This window comes from Orcinus orca, chromosome 9 (genome assembly GCF_937001465.1).
Source record: "Orcinus orca chromosome 9, mOrcOrc1.1, whole genome shotgun sequence".
NCBI classification, from domain to species: Eukaryota; Metazoa; Chordata; class Mammalia; order Artiodactyla; family Delphinidae; genus Orcinus; species Orcinus orca.
The window spans coordinates 91,967,538-91,981,868 of NC_064567.1; the positions used below are offsets into that span (position 1 = coordinate 91,967,538).

Sequence of the window (14,331 nt, forward strand, 5' to 3'; positions counted from 1 at the left end):
TATCTAGTGCCCAGAAGTGCACACCTATGTGGCTGCCTTTCCATATCAAACAATGGCTACTGGATAGTGGATGTAAACATGTGTTTTTAATGTCATTTTAACAGGGCAAAGAATGTTAGTGTAATAACAAAAGACATTGTTTAAAGCTTTTCAAATTTATCCATATCAAATATTTGTTTTTTTATATTCCTTTTTAGATCTTGTCATTATACATGTATAATTTTACCATTTAATAATGATTTGATCATCATCACTTGCTTAATTATTATCCAGTTAATTTTATATATTCTCATAAACATTTTCTATTTTTCTAGAGGTGTCAGAATGATCCATTTTAAAGACTACATAATATCTTACCAAGTTTAGTACTATCAATATAACAAACTGTTTTTCAACATTTATGTATTTTAAAATGTAACGCATATTTTCATTCATTTATATTTTTTTAAAAAATGGTGTCTTCAGAAGCATACCCCAGGAGTATATTCTAAGTCAAAAGGGGATGAATATTTCTGTAGCCCTTGATAACGGACTCTGCTTTCCAAAAGGTTTATGCCAATCCGCCTGTCCTAAATCCATATAATGGTGTCACTACAGACTTACCAGCGTTGCATAAGTCTTTTGCATTATTTTTGCTAATTTAATAGATGAAAATAGTATTTCATTGCTCTTTTGAACCAATAAATTCCACTGATTCCAATGAGTTCTTTTTGGAAAAACAGAATAAATTAGCAGAGAGTTTCAAATATATAAGAGTAGGATCAAGTGAAAATCCATGGAAGAATAATATATGTGTAGGGTATTACTTTGAAAGGTATTTGAGCTTTCCAAACCAAATGAAATTTTCCAAAAAGATTAACGAAATACAATTTCAATTTTTTTCCTAGAAGTCAAGCTTTTTTTTCTGGACTAGAACATGTCTCTTTGCTACTTGTACAGGAACTTTCTGATCCAGCTTAAGTAGAAGAAGAATGCTCTAACAACGCATGTCTTGGTTCCACTGGAAAGTGAGCTGGGATTTTGTGTTTCCTTGCAGCCACTTCTGACGGCCCAGCAGTTAGCCTCTGCTGTCACCGGTGTGAGGCCGGGAGGCACGCCGGCTCTCAGCCAGCCTGTCCTCATCCCCTTCAGCATGGCCGGACAGCTAGGAGGGCAGCAAGGGCTGGTCCTCACACTGCCCACTGCGAATCTCACCAACATCCAAGGGCTGGTAGCAGCAGCTGCAGCTGGAGGCATTATGACTCTGCCACTGCAAACTCTACAAGGTAACCCACCGTGTCTCTGTGTCATGTAGGGCTCCATCCACTGGCCCGTGCTCTCTGAAGTGGACAAGTGCCCTGAATGTTGAATGTAGTTCAGAGCTGCTTCCACCATAAAGGCTATGAAAGGCTTATGTAGGAAGCAAAGTTTTCAAGGTGTCTGTGAACCCTGAGTTTGCTCAAGCCATGGGCTTTATCAGTCCTCATGTCTTAATATTGACTTGAAACCTTTCAGGTCTTCTGGAAGCATTTATGAGCAATCATTGCATGACACATCAAAAACTTAGATGTAAAATGATTGTGATGTTATTTGAGGACCTGAATTATAATCTCATGAGTTCTTCACTTTAGCCATCTGCAAAGAAAGGTTAGACATTGCTTGTTTGTGTGTGAAGTGTTTGGAACATTTCAAATACAAGGTATCATTTGGAATAATTATTATTTTTCTTACTAAGTATATTTTAGTTATAATTATTAAACAAAAGTTATGTTATTTGAGGTCATATTTTGTAATAAGAAAAATAGACATATATAGAGCTCTTATCTTATGTAATCATGGGCATATAGTAAGAGTTGGACTCTACTCAGGAAGAGTAGTTCTCTTGATATCACGAAGGTTTTAACTTTTCTTTAAAAGATTTGGTAACACTGACTGATAGACTGATTACAAAAGACTGTCAGAGGAAGAACTATTATGATGGAGAAAGAGCTTGAATATGATGAGGGTGCCTAAAAAAAGGGAAGACAAATTTATTTTGGACTGGTCAAAGAGGTTGTTTTCTCCAGTGATATAAATGTTAGCAATTAAATTTTTTTTTGTTTGTTTTACAGAGTGAGAGTTTGGTTGGGCAAGTTTTCATAATAACAATTTAAAGTACTTTTTTAGTTGGTCATAAGTCAGGGCTCCTTATAACCTATTAAAATGGTCAGAGTGTCAGTCCATAGATTAAGGAATAGACCAAGTAAGACCTGGTTAACTCTTGACCCAAACTTCTTTACACGCCCTATGTTTTAATATCCCACCCATTGTTGCCACTTCTTGACTTTCACTTTAATGTTTAAAACAAAGTCTCTCTTATACCATTAAGTTGTGCCAAGAAACCTGCCATTCATAAATCATGCATGCCTGGGACACGCTAATGCACAAACTTTGCTAGTTTCAAATCTGAGAGTGCCTGGGAAGCCAGGATCTCAAGATTAAGCAAATAAGGCAGGAATAAACAAGATGAAAGCAAAAGCAACAAAATGTAGGGAGAGGCTTTTTAATGTAGGTGGATGATGAAATCTTAATGAAGAAACGGGCATTATCAAAATGCAGGCTTCCATTTGGAACATTTGCCCTTATGGGAATATTGAATGTTATAAATAAACATGAGCTCACAGAGCTCCTAGGTCATGAATTAGTCCTGCTTGGTTAAAGTGGATGCCAAAGACAGAGTCCAAAAGTCCAGGCTTATCATCTCTTTATTAAGGTTTGGTGTTCTTAGGATTTTAGTACCTGATTATTTTTAAGGGTTCAATATGAGTGACTGGTCCAATGTGGACTTCCATCAAAATTTTCTCTCTTTTTTAAAAAAATATCAAATTTAATATTAGTTTATAGTTTGGAATTTGGTTCTTTTTGGCACCTTTGGTTTCAGAAAATGAATCCTAATATTGGTATCCTGAGTAAGTAGTTTCAGTGAGAGTACTAGCTCTTTTTAATCCCCTGGTGCTTCTCTCACAATTTCCCTATTGGCCTCATCTTCAGAAGAGTATTGGAATTGATGGTCAAGCTCTTGTCTACTACACAAGCACAAGGGGCTATTTCTCCCTTTGTCTCCATCTTTGAAATTTCAATGATGCTGGAGGCAAGTCAGGAGGTCATTACGAAAACACCTCCCAGCTGCAAGTCAGTCAGTTATAGGAAAAGCTTCCTAGTTATTCTTAACCCTCAAGCTCTTCCTCCAAACACCTTTTTTCTTTGCTATCCTTATGAATGAATCCCAACTCCTAAATTACTGTTACGGTCCAGGAAATTTCTCCCTTCCAGTTTCCTTCAGCTTTTTGTTCCTTTCATATCTTCCCACATAAGTTCTTCACCACCCAGACCTCCTTAGTCCGAAAAGGGACCAGCCATCCTGGTTTGCCAGGGACTGGGGGTTTTCCTGGGGCCTGTAACTTTCACCGTTGAAACCAGCAAAGTCCCAGACAAACCGGAAAGAGATGGTCATCCTGCAAAAATTCCAAGGGCAATAAGGATGGGAATCAGCGAAACGTCTCATCTCTGCAAGGTGTCCAAGATCAGTGTCTGCCACCTGAAGGACAATGCTGATCCGTCATCTTTTTGGCCAGCAGACAACCCAAGGATGATCTCACCGCCTTTCAGAAACCTACTGTGGCCCTTAACAATCCCCTTGGCCGCGCCTACAGCTTGCGTAGCTCCCCAGGTTATGTCATGGAAGGTAGTGGGACTCAGGATGGTGGGTGATGGCGGGTGGCCAGAAAGTCATCTGCAGGGGTCCTGATTGACTTTGAGACTGAGCCAGTCCTAGGAGTCCTTGAGTCTCACCCTTTTTCAAGGGTGGTGTTCCTGTAAATGGGTTATAATACCTGAGAAGGAGTCCTTACACAAATTTATACAACCGGCAGGGTAGAATGCTCTACCCGCTCCCCATGGCCTGCTTCTAGACAATGAAAATGGAACCTCGGTCCAAGGCTTTTAAGAATCTTTTAAAACAACCAGTAAGTCTGCCCACCTATATAATAGCTAGCCCACCTTCTCGCGTGATTTTACAAGACAGATTTGATTCGTCAGTGTGAGGGGGAGGGACTGAATGTTCAACACTTCTGAAGTAGGACCTGTTTCCATAGGAGGCACTTAGTTCTGGATGGTTCCCCTTTTCCTCATTGTGAAGCATTAAGATTTTATTCACGAAATAAGTCTGCCAACTGGAATTGTCTTTGATTATTCCCCAACTTTCCTGCCCAGTCCTTCAGCCTATGCATCCTTCTAGCTCAAAAGCCACAATTTTGCTAAGAACAAAAAAAAAAAAAATGGCATCAGTTTCTTAATGGCTTGGAATCCCAGGAATAAATTTTCAAGTATCTTCCTCTTTACTAAAGGGCTTGAGAGCCGGTTCATTTATGTTCCGTATCAAGTGACATGGAATAGCTCTCAGAGCCTCGGAGGCCGTGATCCCTGGATGTATTTTATTGAGCACTACTGACACGTTACACGAGAGCAGCTCCTCTCTGCTCAGGCAGCGGGGGTCCCATCTCAGTCTCCTTCTCTGTGCATGGTCCCCAGACCAGCGGCATCAGCATCTTATCAAGGCTCCGTCCCAGACACCCTGAACAGAATCTGCGTTCTTAAAAGGAGGCTCCTATGCACACTCAAATTTAAGAAAGCCTGCTCCAAGGAGCTTTTTCAAAATTCATTTGGCCCTCCCCCACTATCTCCAGCAGCGTCCTCCAGACTCCCAAAATCTGAGGGTCACCAGGAGCCATGTGACTGTGATAAGCACCGTCACTAATTCTCCTGATCTCCCTCACCATCCCAGGCCTCTAAATGATGATAATGACCAAAAGGAATAACTTATTTGAGAACGTGTCTGCTTCTGTCAGGACAAGTATATCCCCAACACCAAGAGGTATTCCCTTGCATAATTAAAACACAGGGAAGCCCTTGTTCTGAGATTTTATCCAGGAAAATCTTTGCATCCTGAAAAAGAGACCACATAGCCCTGCAGGAAACCTGTCTGCACAGCCTGGGGATTGTTTTCCCGTTTTCTTCAGATCCTTGAGAGAGAGAGAGAGAGAGACAGACAGAGAGAGACAGAGAGAGACAGAGAGACAGAGAGAGAGATGTGCACTGCTGTCTCATCAATTATAGTGTCTTCTTGTAAGGAAACAGACAGGAGTGAGGAGTTAGAAATCTCACCAAATCCTAGAAACAGCCCTGCAGCCCAGCCTCAGGGAGCCTGGGACAGGTTTGGGGATTAGAGAGAGTCCAGCAGAGTCCAGCCAGTGAGCCCACAGGCTGCAGGCTGCATCATTGTCCCCTCTGAGCAGGCAGGCATCTATCCCTGCTCCCAGGTGGCTGATAACCTGTCTCCTCTCTTCCACGCCTCCTCCTGTGACTCTTCTCTACCAAGTTGGTTGACTTTCAGCTAACCCACAATTTTGGTTCACTCACGTTCCATTCTGTCTCCTTGGAGTCCATGCATCTTCCCAACTCGTGAACCTCTCAGGAACTCTCCATTGCTATCTCTCTCCATCATCTCTATCTTTACCCCTATCTCCACGTCTGTCTAAAATTCAAACTCCCCAAAACTCACATTCCTGTCAGGCTGAGCCTTTTCATTTTAGGCTGTCTACCTGGTCGGACTAGAGCTTGACTGCCCATGTTGAAGTCCAATCAGCTTTAATTTGGCCGGGGGGCGCGGTGGGGCAGAGCCAGGATGACGTGGATCTCCTGTGGTCTGAATTTGGAGGTGCCAAAGCTGGAGTCTTGGTTCTGAATATTTTAAGGGAAATCTTTGGAAGTCCTGGCTGGGGTACAAGCCTAGAAATGCTCTAAACTCAGATAAGACCTAGAAATAACCTACTCCTCAACACCCTGTGTCCTTACCCGAGGTAGGTATAGTTTTTGTGTTCTCTCCTCTCTTACCTTTGCAAGCCCTTTCCCCTTCCAGGTAACTCCCACCATCACTACTCGGGGTCCCTCCGTTCCTGGGACCTTTGTCTGTCCTGTGCTCACAAGAATTTGGTTTCAGGTGCCTGTCAGTAAACCCATACCTGTAACATAAGATTTATTATGACCATAAACCTCAAAGAAAGAAAATGACTAAGGTTGCTCTGTCACATATTTTATAAACTCCCTTAAATCAGTGTCTCCCATTTTCCTTATTATTTGAAAACACAGATAGCTGTACTAAACGTGTAATTTGCAGTTGTCCTAGCGTGGGAACAAGATTGTTATTTGATGTGGCAAGATAAAATCCCCATTATGGAACTCATGCAAATGTGTTGGAGTTTTGGCCTTTTTTAGATGTAGGCAGAAAATGTAGATAAAAACAACTTCCACACAAGAGACAACAACAGCAAAGGGCTTAGTGGGGCAGCAGAGGTGTGTCAACTTCTAGGACAGAAGATTCAGGTTAGAGGCTTTTTCCCATAGCACAGGCCGAGATAACCCACTTATCACTGCGGGCAGTGTAAATGGTGAATATAAATGTGCTCTGTAGGAGATTTATATCAAAGTGTGAACATTCCAGTTAAGTCAAGCATAACATTTAAATTAATGACCAAAAATACATTAGAAAGTGCTGCTTACCCTGAACGTGGAAAAGCAATTAGGTTCAAGGCAAGTTGGAAAATCAAGGCCAAGGATGATTTTCCTGCCTTTAGCGGTGGCAGGAAACCTGGCCTGGTTTTCTCCGCCTCTCCAAATTAAAGTCTGTAGAGGTTGAAGTATGTAGGGATCGTTTTAGGGGTTAGGAATTTCATGTGCAAGAGACATTACAGTGCCTTTTTGTTTGTGGTGTTGTTGTTGATTTCATGGAGGTATCGTTTACATGCAATAAATACATGGATGTTAAGTGCACAATCCCATGGGTTTCAATAATTGTTTTCACCCATGCAAACTCCACCCACCACAATCAATACAGAAAACAGTTCATTATCCCCAAATGTTCCCTTGTGTCCCTTTGTAGTCAGTGTCCTCCTTCCAGCTAGGCAAGCCCTGATCTACTTTCTGTCATTATCAATTAGTTTTGTCTGTTCTAGAACTGCATATAAATCGGTTCACATGTATGTATTCTTTGGTGTCTGGCTTTTCATGCTCAGCATAATATTTTTGAGATTTATCCACGCTGTGGATTTCAGCAGTTTCTTTTCATTTCCCAGGATTGTTCCATCGTAAGAATGTGCCACAATTTGTCCATAGCCGTCCCCACATCCCAGGAGGCAAACACCGAGAAGTCCCCTCCCCTGGGGGGAGGGAGGGGTCCTCCAGTGGGCGTTTCTTGGAAAACACCCTTGGCCACGGTTCACCTTGGCCCTTGGCTACACCCCTGGGGAGATTCTCCTCTGTCCGTTATCTTTCTTGGCTACATTTGAAGAGAAAGTTGAGGAATATACCTTTCTTTGGGGGCTTCCTCAGTTCATGCACAGCTTATGGAAGCTTGGGGGCTGAAGGTTGCTTGAAGTTTCCAACAGTTAAAGATTTGTGGCTTCTTTGGGAATCTAGTTCCCTCAGAAACCATGAATGCTTCTGACCTTTCTGCTTCCAGTCAGTTCCATGTGCCAAAGTTTCTTCTAAGACATACATCTTCAGTCTAATTTATTTTACTTTCTCAGCCCCACACTTCCCTCTTCCAATTCAGTCGGCCTCTGTGAAGGCCCCGTGACCTCCTTGGTGTTCTTTAAACATACTCCTACCCAAGGGCCTTTGCACAGGCTGTTCTCTAGAAACTCTGTTCCCAGAAAGCATCAAACCTCACTCCCTCCTTGTGCCAGCCCCAATACTCCAGTTCCCCCCTCACCTGCTTTCCTTTATGTCCTTTGTTCATAATACTTATTACCTTCTGCATAACCTTAAAAATGTCAAAAATGGTTGAGTCTTGTTTTTCCTTGCTTTTTAAGCACTTTGTGTCATGCCTACTGTGGCATGCAGAGAGTGGACGCAGCATGGTGATGCTTGGCCCTGGGAGTCTAGAGGAGGTTATCTGCATATAATGTGCTTATAGTATGTATTGTTTGTGCCTGGCAAGCCCTGTAATAGGCATCTTTGTTTGGTTCATCGATGTGGTCCAAGAACTGGAGCAGTGCTGGCTCAGTGTAGGTACTCAGTAATGAATGATGGATGGATGGATGAGTGAAGATACATGCACGCTAATGTTTATAGCATCACTGTTTACAATAGGCAAGACATGGAAGCAACCCAATCAACAGATGGTTGAATTAAGAAGAATATGTGTATACATACACACACACACACGCACACACACACACACACACACACACACACACACACACACTGGAATATTACTGAGCCAAAAGAAGAATGAAATAATGCCATTTGCAGCAACATGGATAGACCTAGAGAATATTATGCTTAGTGAAATAAGACAGGGAAAGATAAATATCATATGATGCCACTTATATGCAGAATCTAAAAAATAATACAAATAAATGTATATGCAAGACAGAAACAAATTCACAGATATTGAAAACAAACTTGTGGTTACCGAAGGGGACAGTGAACAGGGGAGGAACCAACTAGGGGTATGAGGTTAACAGATACAAACTGCTCTCTCTATAAAATAGATAAGCTGAGTAATGTTCCATTGCATATATGTGCCACATCTTCTTTATCCATTCATCTGTCAATGCACACTTAGGTTGCTTCCATGTCCTGGCTACTGTAAATAGAGCTGCAGTGAACATTGTGGTACACAACTCTTTTTGAATTATGGTTTTCTCAGGGTATATGCCCAGTAGTGGGATTGCTATTACTCAGCCATAAAAAGAAACGAAATTGAGTTATTTGTAGTGAGGTGGATGGACCTAGAGTCTGTCATAGAGAGTGAAGTAAGTCAGAAAGAGAAAAACAAATACCGTATGCTAACACATATATATGGAATCTAAAAAAAAACAAAAAAGGTCGTGAAGAACCTAGGGGCAAGACGGGAATAAAGACGCAGACCTACTAGAGAATGGACTTGAGGACACGGGGAGGGGGAAGGGTAAGCTGGGACAAGGTGAGAGAGTGGCATGGACATATATACACTACCAAATGTAAAACAGATAGCTAGTGGGAAGCAGCCGCATAGCACAGGGAGATCAGCTTGGTGCTCTGTGACCACCTAGAGGGGTGGGATAGGGAGAATGGGAGGGAGATGCAAGAGGGAAGAGATGTGGGGATATATGTATATGTATAACTGATTCACTTTGTTATAAAGCAGAAAATAGCACACGATTGTAAAGCAATTATACTCCGATAAAGATGTTAAAAAAAATAAAAGTAAAATAAAATAAAATAGATAAGCAACAAGGGTATACTGTATAGCACAGGGGATTATAGCCATTATCTTATAATAGCCTGTAATGGAGTATAATTTGCAAAAATACTGAACCGCTATGCTGTATGACTGAAGCTAATATAATATTGTAAGTCAACTATATTTTAATAAAAAAAATCAGTAGTTCATTGAGTGAAGAGAAGTACAGAGAACATTCAGTGTAGAGAAGAGGAATGAGGAACACGGATGCTACGGAATTCTGTGGTTGGTTTGGTTGTTGTTGAAGTGAAGATCAGAAGTCTGAGATGGTAAGAAATCAGACTGGAGGGTCTTGTATGCCTTTCCTGTGCACAGTGAGTACATATGCATTGTCTTTAGGTGCATTTGTCTCTAAGGCTTTGATATGTTAGAGACAAATGTTCCTAAAAACAATGCAGTTACACTACAATATTTGCATGGTTACAAGTTTGTGTTTATTTAGCTGTGCCTGTGTGATTCCAAGGATTCAAAGCAGCTTGTAATGTAAGAAGCATGAAAGACAAAAGCTCTTTATTAGAAAAAGAAGAAACCTAGACAAATGTTTAAAACTAGAGGATAAATCAAAGGGGAGACCCATCACATGACGTAGTTTCCATTATCTGACAGTAAAAAGAATCACACCAGCTCAACTAGAAATGGGCTTATTTATTTTTGTTTTCGGTTTTTTACTAAGTTTATTCATTTACTCAAGAAATATCTATTGAGCTTTCATCGCATTCTAGGACATGATCTTGACTTGGGCTATAGCAGTAAACAAACCAGAGATTCCCTAAAGGCACTTCTGTGCTTGTGTGGGGAGTAAAGCAATGGAAGGATGAAGGGTGTCAGGAGTGGGGACATGATGTGTTTATACAGGATCATCAATTTTGGTCCCCCCACTAGACAGAGCCCCAAAGGACGTGGGGCACTAAGCCGTACAATGTCTGGGGGAAGCACGTCCCAGAGTGAATGCTAGGTGCTTAGAAAAGTTAATGATACAGGTTCTCAGTGAAGAAATATCCGACAGCCTGATGGACAGGACGTTTATCTTTTAGCTTTCCCTCGGTTATGCTAGAGGAACAAACAGGCACAGAATCTCAGTGAGGGGCACGGAAGGTTTATTTTTTCTGTTTATTTCAGCATACATGGGGGCTGCAGGTGGGCAGTGGTTCTGCTGCACACCTTCGTTCTGGGATCCAGGCTGAAGGGGCAGCCCCTCCCTAGGACGGGGCTTTCTCATCACAACAGGAAGACAGACTAGCAGAACCACAGTGGCTCATAAAGCTTTGGTTCAGAAGTGGTACACTTCACTTCCCCTCACATCCTGTGAACCAGGCGGGTCACCTGGTCAACCCCCTGCCAGTGTGAATAAAGATGCTCCTGAGGGGCGGGAGGAAGAGTGCGTAATGGAAACTGTACTACAAGGGGCTGTGGTGTCCAGCGGCCATCGCCTTAAAGATCCATTGCATAAGTATTTGACTTAGGTGACCTTTAAGATCCCAACACTGAGATTCTATATTAGATGAACCAATTAGGATAAATGGACCAACTGTGTAGTAGCTTAGAACACAGCACGTTAACAGTGTCTTAAAGTAGTAGTAGTCAAATGATAAATATAAAAGTAGACAGCAAATATATGGAACAATTGGAGATTATTTAATGTAGCAAATGAGCACATATAAAAGTACAACTCTATTTAATGTAGTGAATGAGCACATATAAAAGTACAACTCTATTGAGGTAACATTCAGGGAAAGGCAAAATTATAGGGACAGAAAGGAGATCAGTGGTGATCGGGGACAGGGGGTGGCAGGAGTTGTTGGTAAAGGAGCACAGGGATTTAGGGGCTGATGCAACCGTTCTCTAACTTGATCATGGTGGTGGGTACATGACTCTATGTGTTTGTCAAATTTGGACAACTGTAGACTAGAAAGGGTGAATTGCACAGTACATAAAATATACGTCGATTCTTTTCACAAGAAGAAGTAGGTGGATGCTGTGGTGCTTATGAAATACCAAGAAAATACTAATTTATTTTAAAACATTAAAAAATGTGTGTGGGCTTCCCTGGTGGCACAGTGGTTGAGAGTCCGCCTGCCGATGCAGGGGACACGGGTTCGTGCCCTGGTCCGGGAAGATCCCACATGCCGTGGAGTGGCTGGGCCCATGAGCCATGGCCGCTGAGCCTGCGCGTCCAGAGCCTGTGCTCCGCAATGGGAGAGGCCACAAGAGTGAGAGGCCCGCGTACCGCAAAAAAAAAAAAAAAGTGTGTGAGTACAAAACTGCTAATGGAATGAAAACTAGAAAAAGCTTCATGAAAACGAGAGACTCCAGTTCTCCCAGTAAAGAAAGCATTAATGGCTCTGTTTCTCAGATGCAGAAGTTAACACTAAAATAATAAAGATTTAAAACATACACAATTTAATCCCAGTCATTTAAAAGAAACCCAAACATACACACCTCACAGAGAGAGGGGAAGAAAAATACTATAAAGTGCTACTGGTCGACTCTAGACAGTGAGAGATTATGGGTGATTGCTTTCTTTCTTAAAGTTTCTCTTGTAAATATTATTTCAAAATTAGAATGCTTTGAATTCATGAAGGTGCAAAGCTTTGAAGTCATACTCCAAACAGCACTCTTAGCATTGACAAGGTTAAGTCTCTGGATCTGTGGTCTTGACCTTCTGACCATCTTTTTTAAAAAGCATCTCTCAACTCAAAGTGGATTAATTCTCAAATTAAAAACAATACAACCACAGAGAAACTCTATGCATTCGTTATGTATGAGCAATATTTAATATTATGAGGTTGCCTTTAAACGTGTAGATCTTATTGATCAAAGGAGAAAGTGTGGGCCAGGAGTGGGTGGGGCATGGGAACGTGTACTGAGTATTCTGGTTTCCTTCCAGAAGGACAAAACAGTTAGGTGGCCACGTGCGCTACCTTTCCTTGTGATTTACTTTTGCGCTAGTCTAGCGATGCCCACACTCAGAAGAAAGTCGCATCCCCAGCAGCATGATGTACATGACAACAGAGGTCTAATACCACTCCCAGAATGAGCAGTGCAGTACCTGCCACAGACACGAGAAGAACGGGCTCTGCCTTTCAGTATGCAGTGATTTCTCAGCCTCTAGTTCGTGGCTTGCTGTCTCAAAGTCCAATATTCAAAATACCTAGAGCATAAATTCATATTTGCAGTGTTATTCAGAAGAGCCCCACATGACACACCATACAATAATACCAAATCCGCCATAAAGAAGTTATGAAAAGTTGTTGCAACATGTCTTACTTTGACAGTTTTTCAAACCTCCATATCTCCGAGGCTTCAGACTTTTTATTTAAAATACCTGAGGAGCTCGTTCTGTAGTACATTATCCTTGAAGCAGGCTTCACTGAGGCACTGGGGCATGGATTAAACTGGGAGCACATGAATGAGAAGTATGACTAATATAGTGTGTATTTAAGAGATACTGTCAGTGGAATAAAGCATTGTCAAAGGATAATGGTTTCCAGCTGCCACATAAATGTCAAAGCAAAGCCAAAGCATTTATTTTCAAAGCAAAAGGCAGGGAAGTAATGTGATCCCCAGTTTGCACGTAATAAGGATGTAAATCCATCAGGGTTCTTGATGGCATCTATCAATGTGTCTACACTAGGATGTGCAAACTGGATTAGATTCCAAGCCAGACTTTAGAGCGCTCTTCCAAGATGGCTGCCACTAGAATGGCGCAGATGCCTGAAAAAGGAAAAGACCACTTGAAATGCTTCTCAGTCTCCCTCTATTACCAAGGATGAGAGGGAACTGGGATTGTTTGTTCCAATTTCTTCTGGCACCAAAATAAAGAGGACTTCTGTATCTGAGGGAAGTGTGTGGTCCAGGAATGGGGAGGTATTGAAAATAGGGAAATGGGAGATGGTCTTCCATTCCCCTCTGCCCACTGTCTAGAGAATGGAGAGCTAGTGCTCTCAAAAAAAGTCCTGTCTTCTCTTACGTGTGTAATACGTTCAGGACAGATTCCCAGTGAGAGGGTACAGCTATTATTTCTCAGCTCCCTCTAGGGAAAAGCCAAACCTCATTTCCTCCCGTGAACCATGCACAAAGATTGATTGATCAATTTCACAAAGACTTACTAATTTACCAGGCACTGTGGTAGGCACTCCGGTCTAGTTAGGAAGGAGGCTATGGCAGTAATCCAGAAGAGGAAGGGTCCTGGTAGCAGTGATGAAGAGCAGAGGACTGATTTAGGCAACATTAACAAGATGGGTTTGGTAGGACTTGGGGATGCATTAAATGTGGAGGAATCTGAGGAAAGAGAGGAAGATTGTTAGTTGAGTTTGACGTGACTAGTTCAAGTTTCCTGTGGAAAATTTAAATGGAGATACCAGTAGCCAGTTGGAAATACATGGATCTAAAACTCAGAATGGGATTGGTGCTAGAGATCCTATGTAGAAACCATCAACAAATATGACCCAAGCCGGGAAGGGAAGAAATTTCTGGGGGAGAGGAGATTAGGGAAGGAGCACAATTCGAGCGATTGGAAGAGGAAGAAGGAAGAGTTCCCAGCATGTATGATTGTTCTGCTTCAGGTTTGGCTGGGGCTCCTGTAATTCTCCGTGTTCGGATCCTCTTTCATTGGACATAATCGACACATTCACGCTGGCGCTTTTGATTATTGTTTACCCCTAATATAGCCACAGTGCCACAAGGAGGAGCCAGAAAAATGTATCTGTCAGTTTGCTTTTTACCTTCTAAAGACATGCCAAGTTCCCATGTAGAAAGAAGCTATTTTAAGAGCTTGTACGTGAAAGCTTCAACAGTGTTTGCTCTTTGGCTGAAAAGTTAGTCAATTGATTTAAATCTATTATTTAAAAATGTAGCTGTAGCCTTAAAATCTCAAAGTGAGAATGTTGGAGTCTTTTTTCCTTCCTTTCTTCCTGTTAAAGCACTTTGGGTCATGCCTACTGTAACCACCACGCAGGACAATAGAAGCAGCATGTTGTGCTTAGCCCGGGTGCCAAAGAAGAGGACATCTGAGCTTGGGAAAAACT

The 14,331-nt window shown here is 41.9% G+C and overlaps 1 protein-coding gene across 3 annotated transcripts in view; it reads left to right on the plus strand.

Annotated features, from left to right (window-relative positions):
* The window catches only part of POU6F2 (POU class 6 homeobox 2), a 382,660-nt gene that overhangs the window by 131,026 nt on the left and 237,303 nt on the right, over nucleotides 1-14,331 (plus strand). For all 3 annotated transcript variants that reach the window (XM_049714566.1, XM_049714565.1, XM_004263329.3), the window contains exon 4: nucleotides 1,037-1,265. In XM_049714566.1, the coding sequence (XP_049570523.1) occupies nucleotides 1,037-1,265 (229 nt within the window). The remainder of the gene's footprint in view (nucleotides 1-1,036; nucleotides 1,266-14,331) is intronic.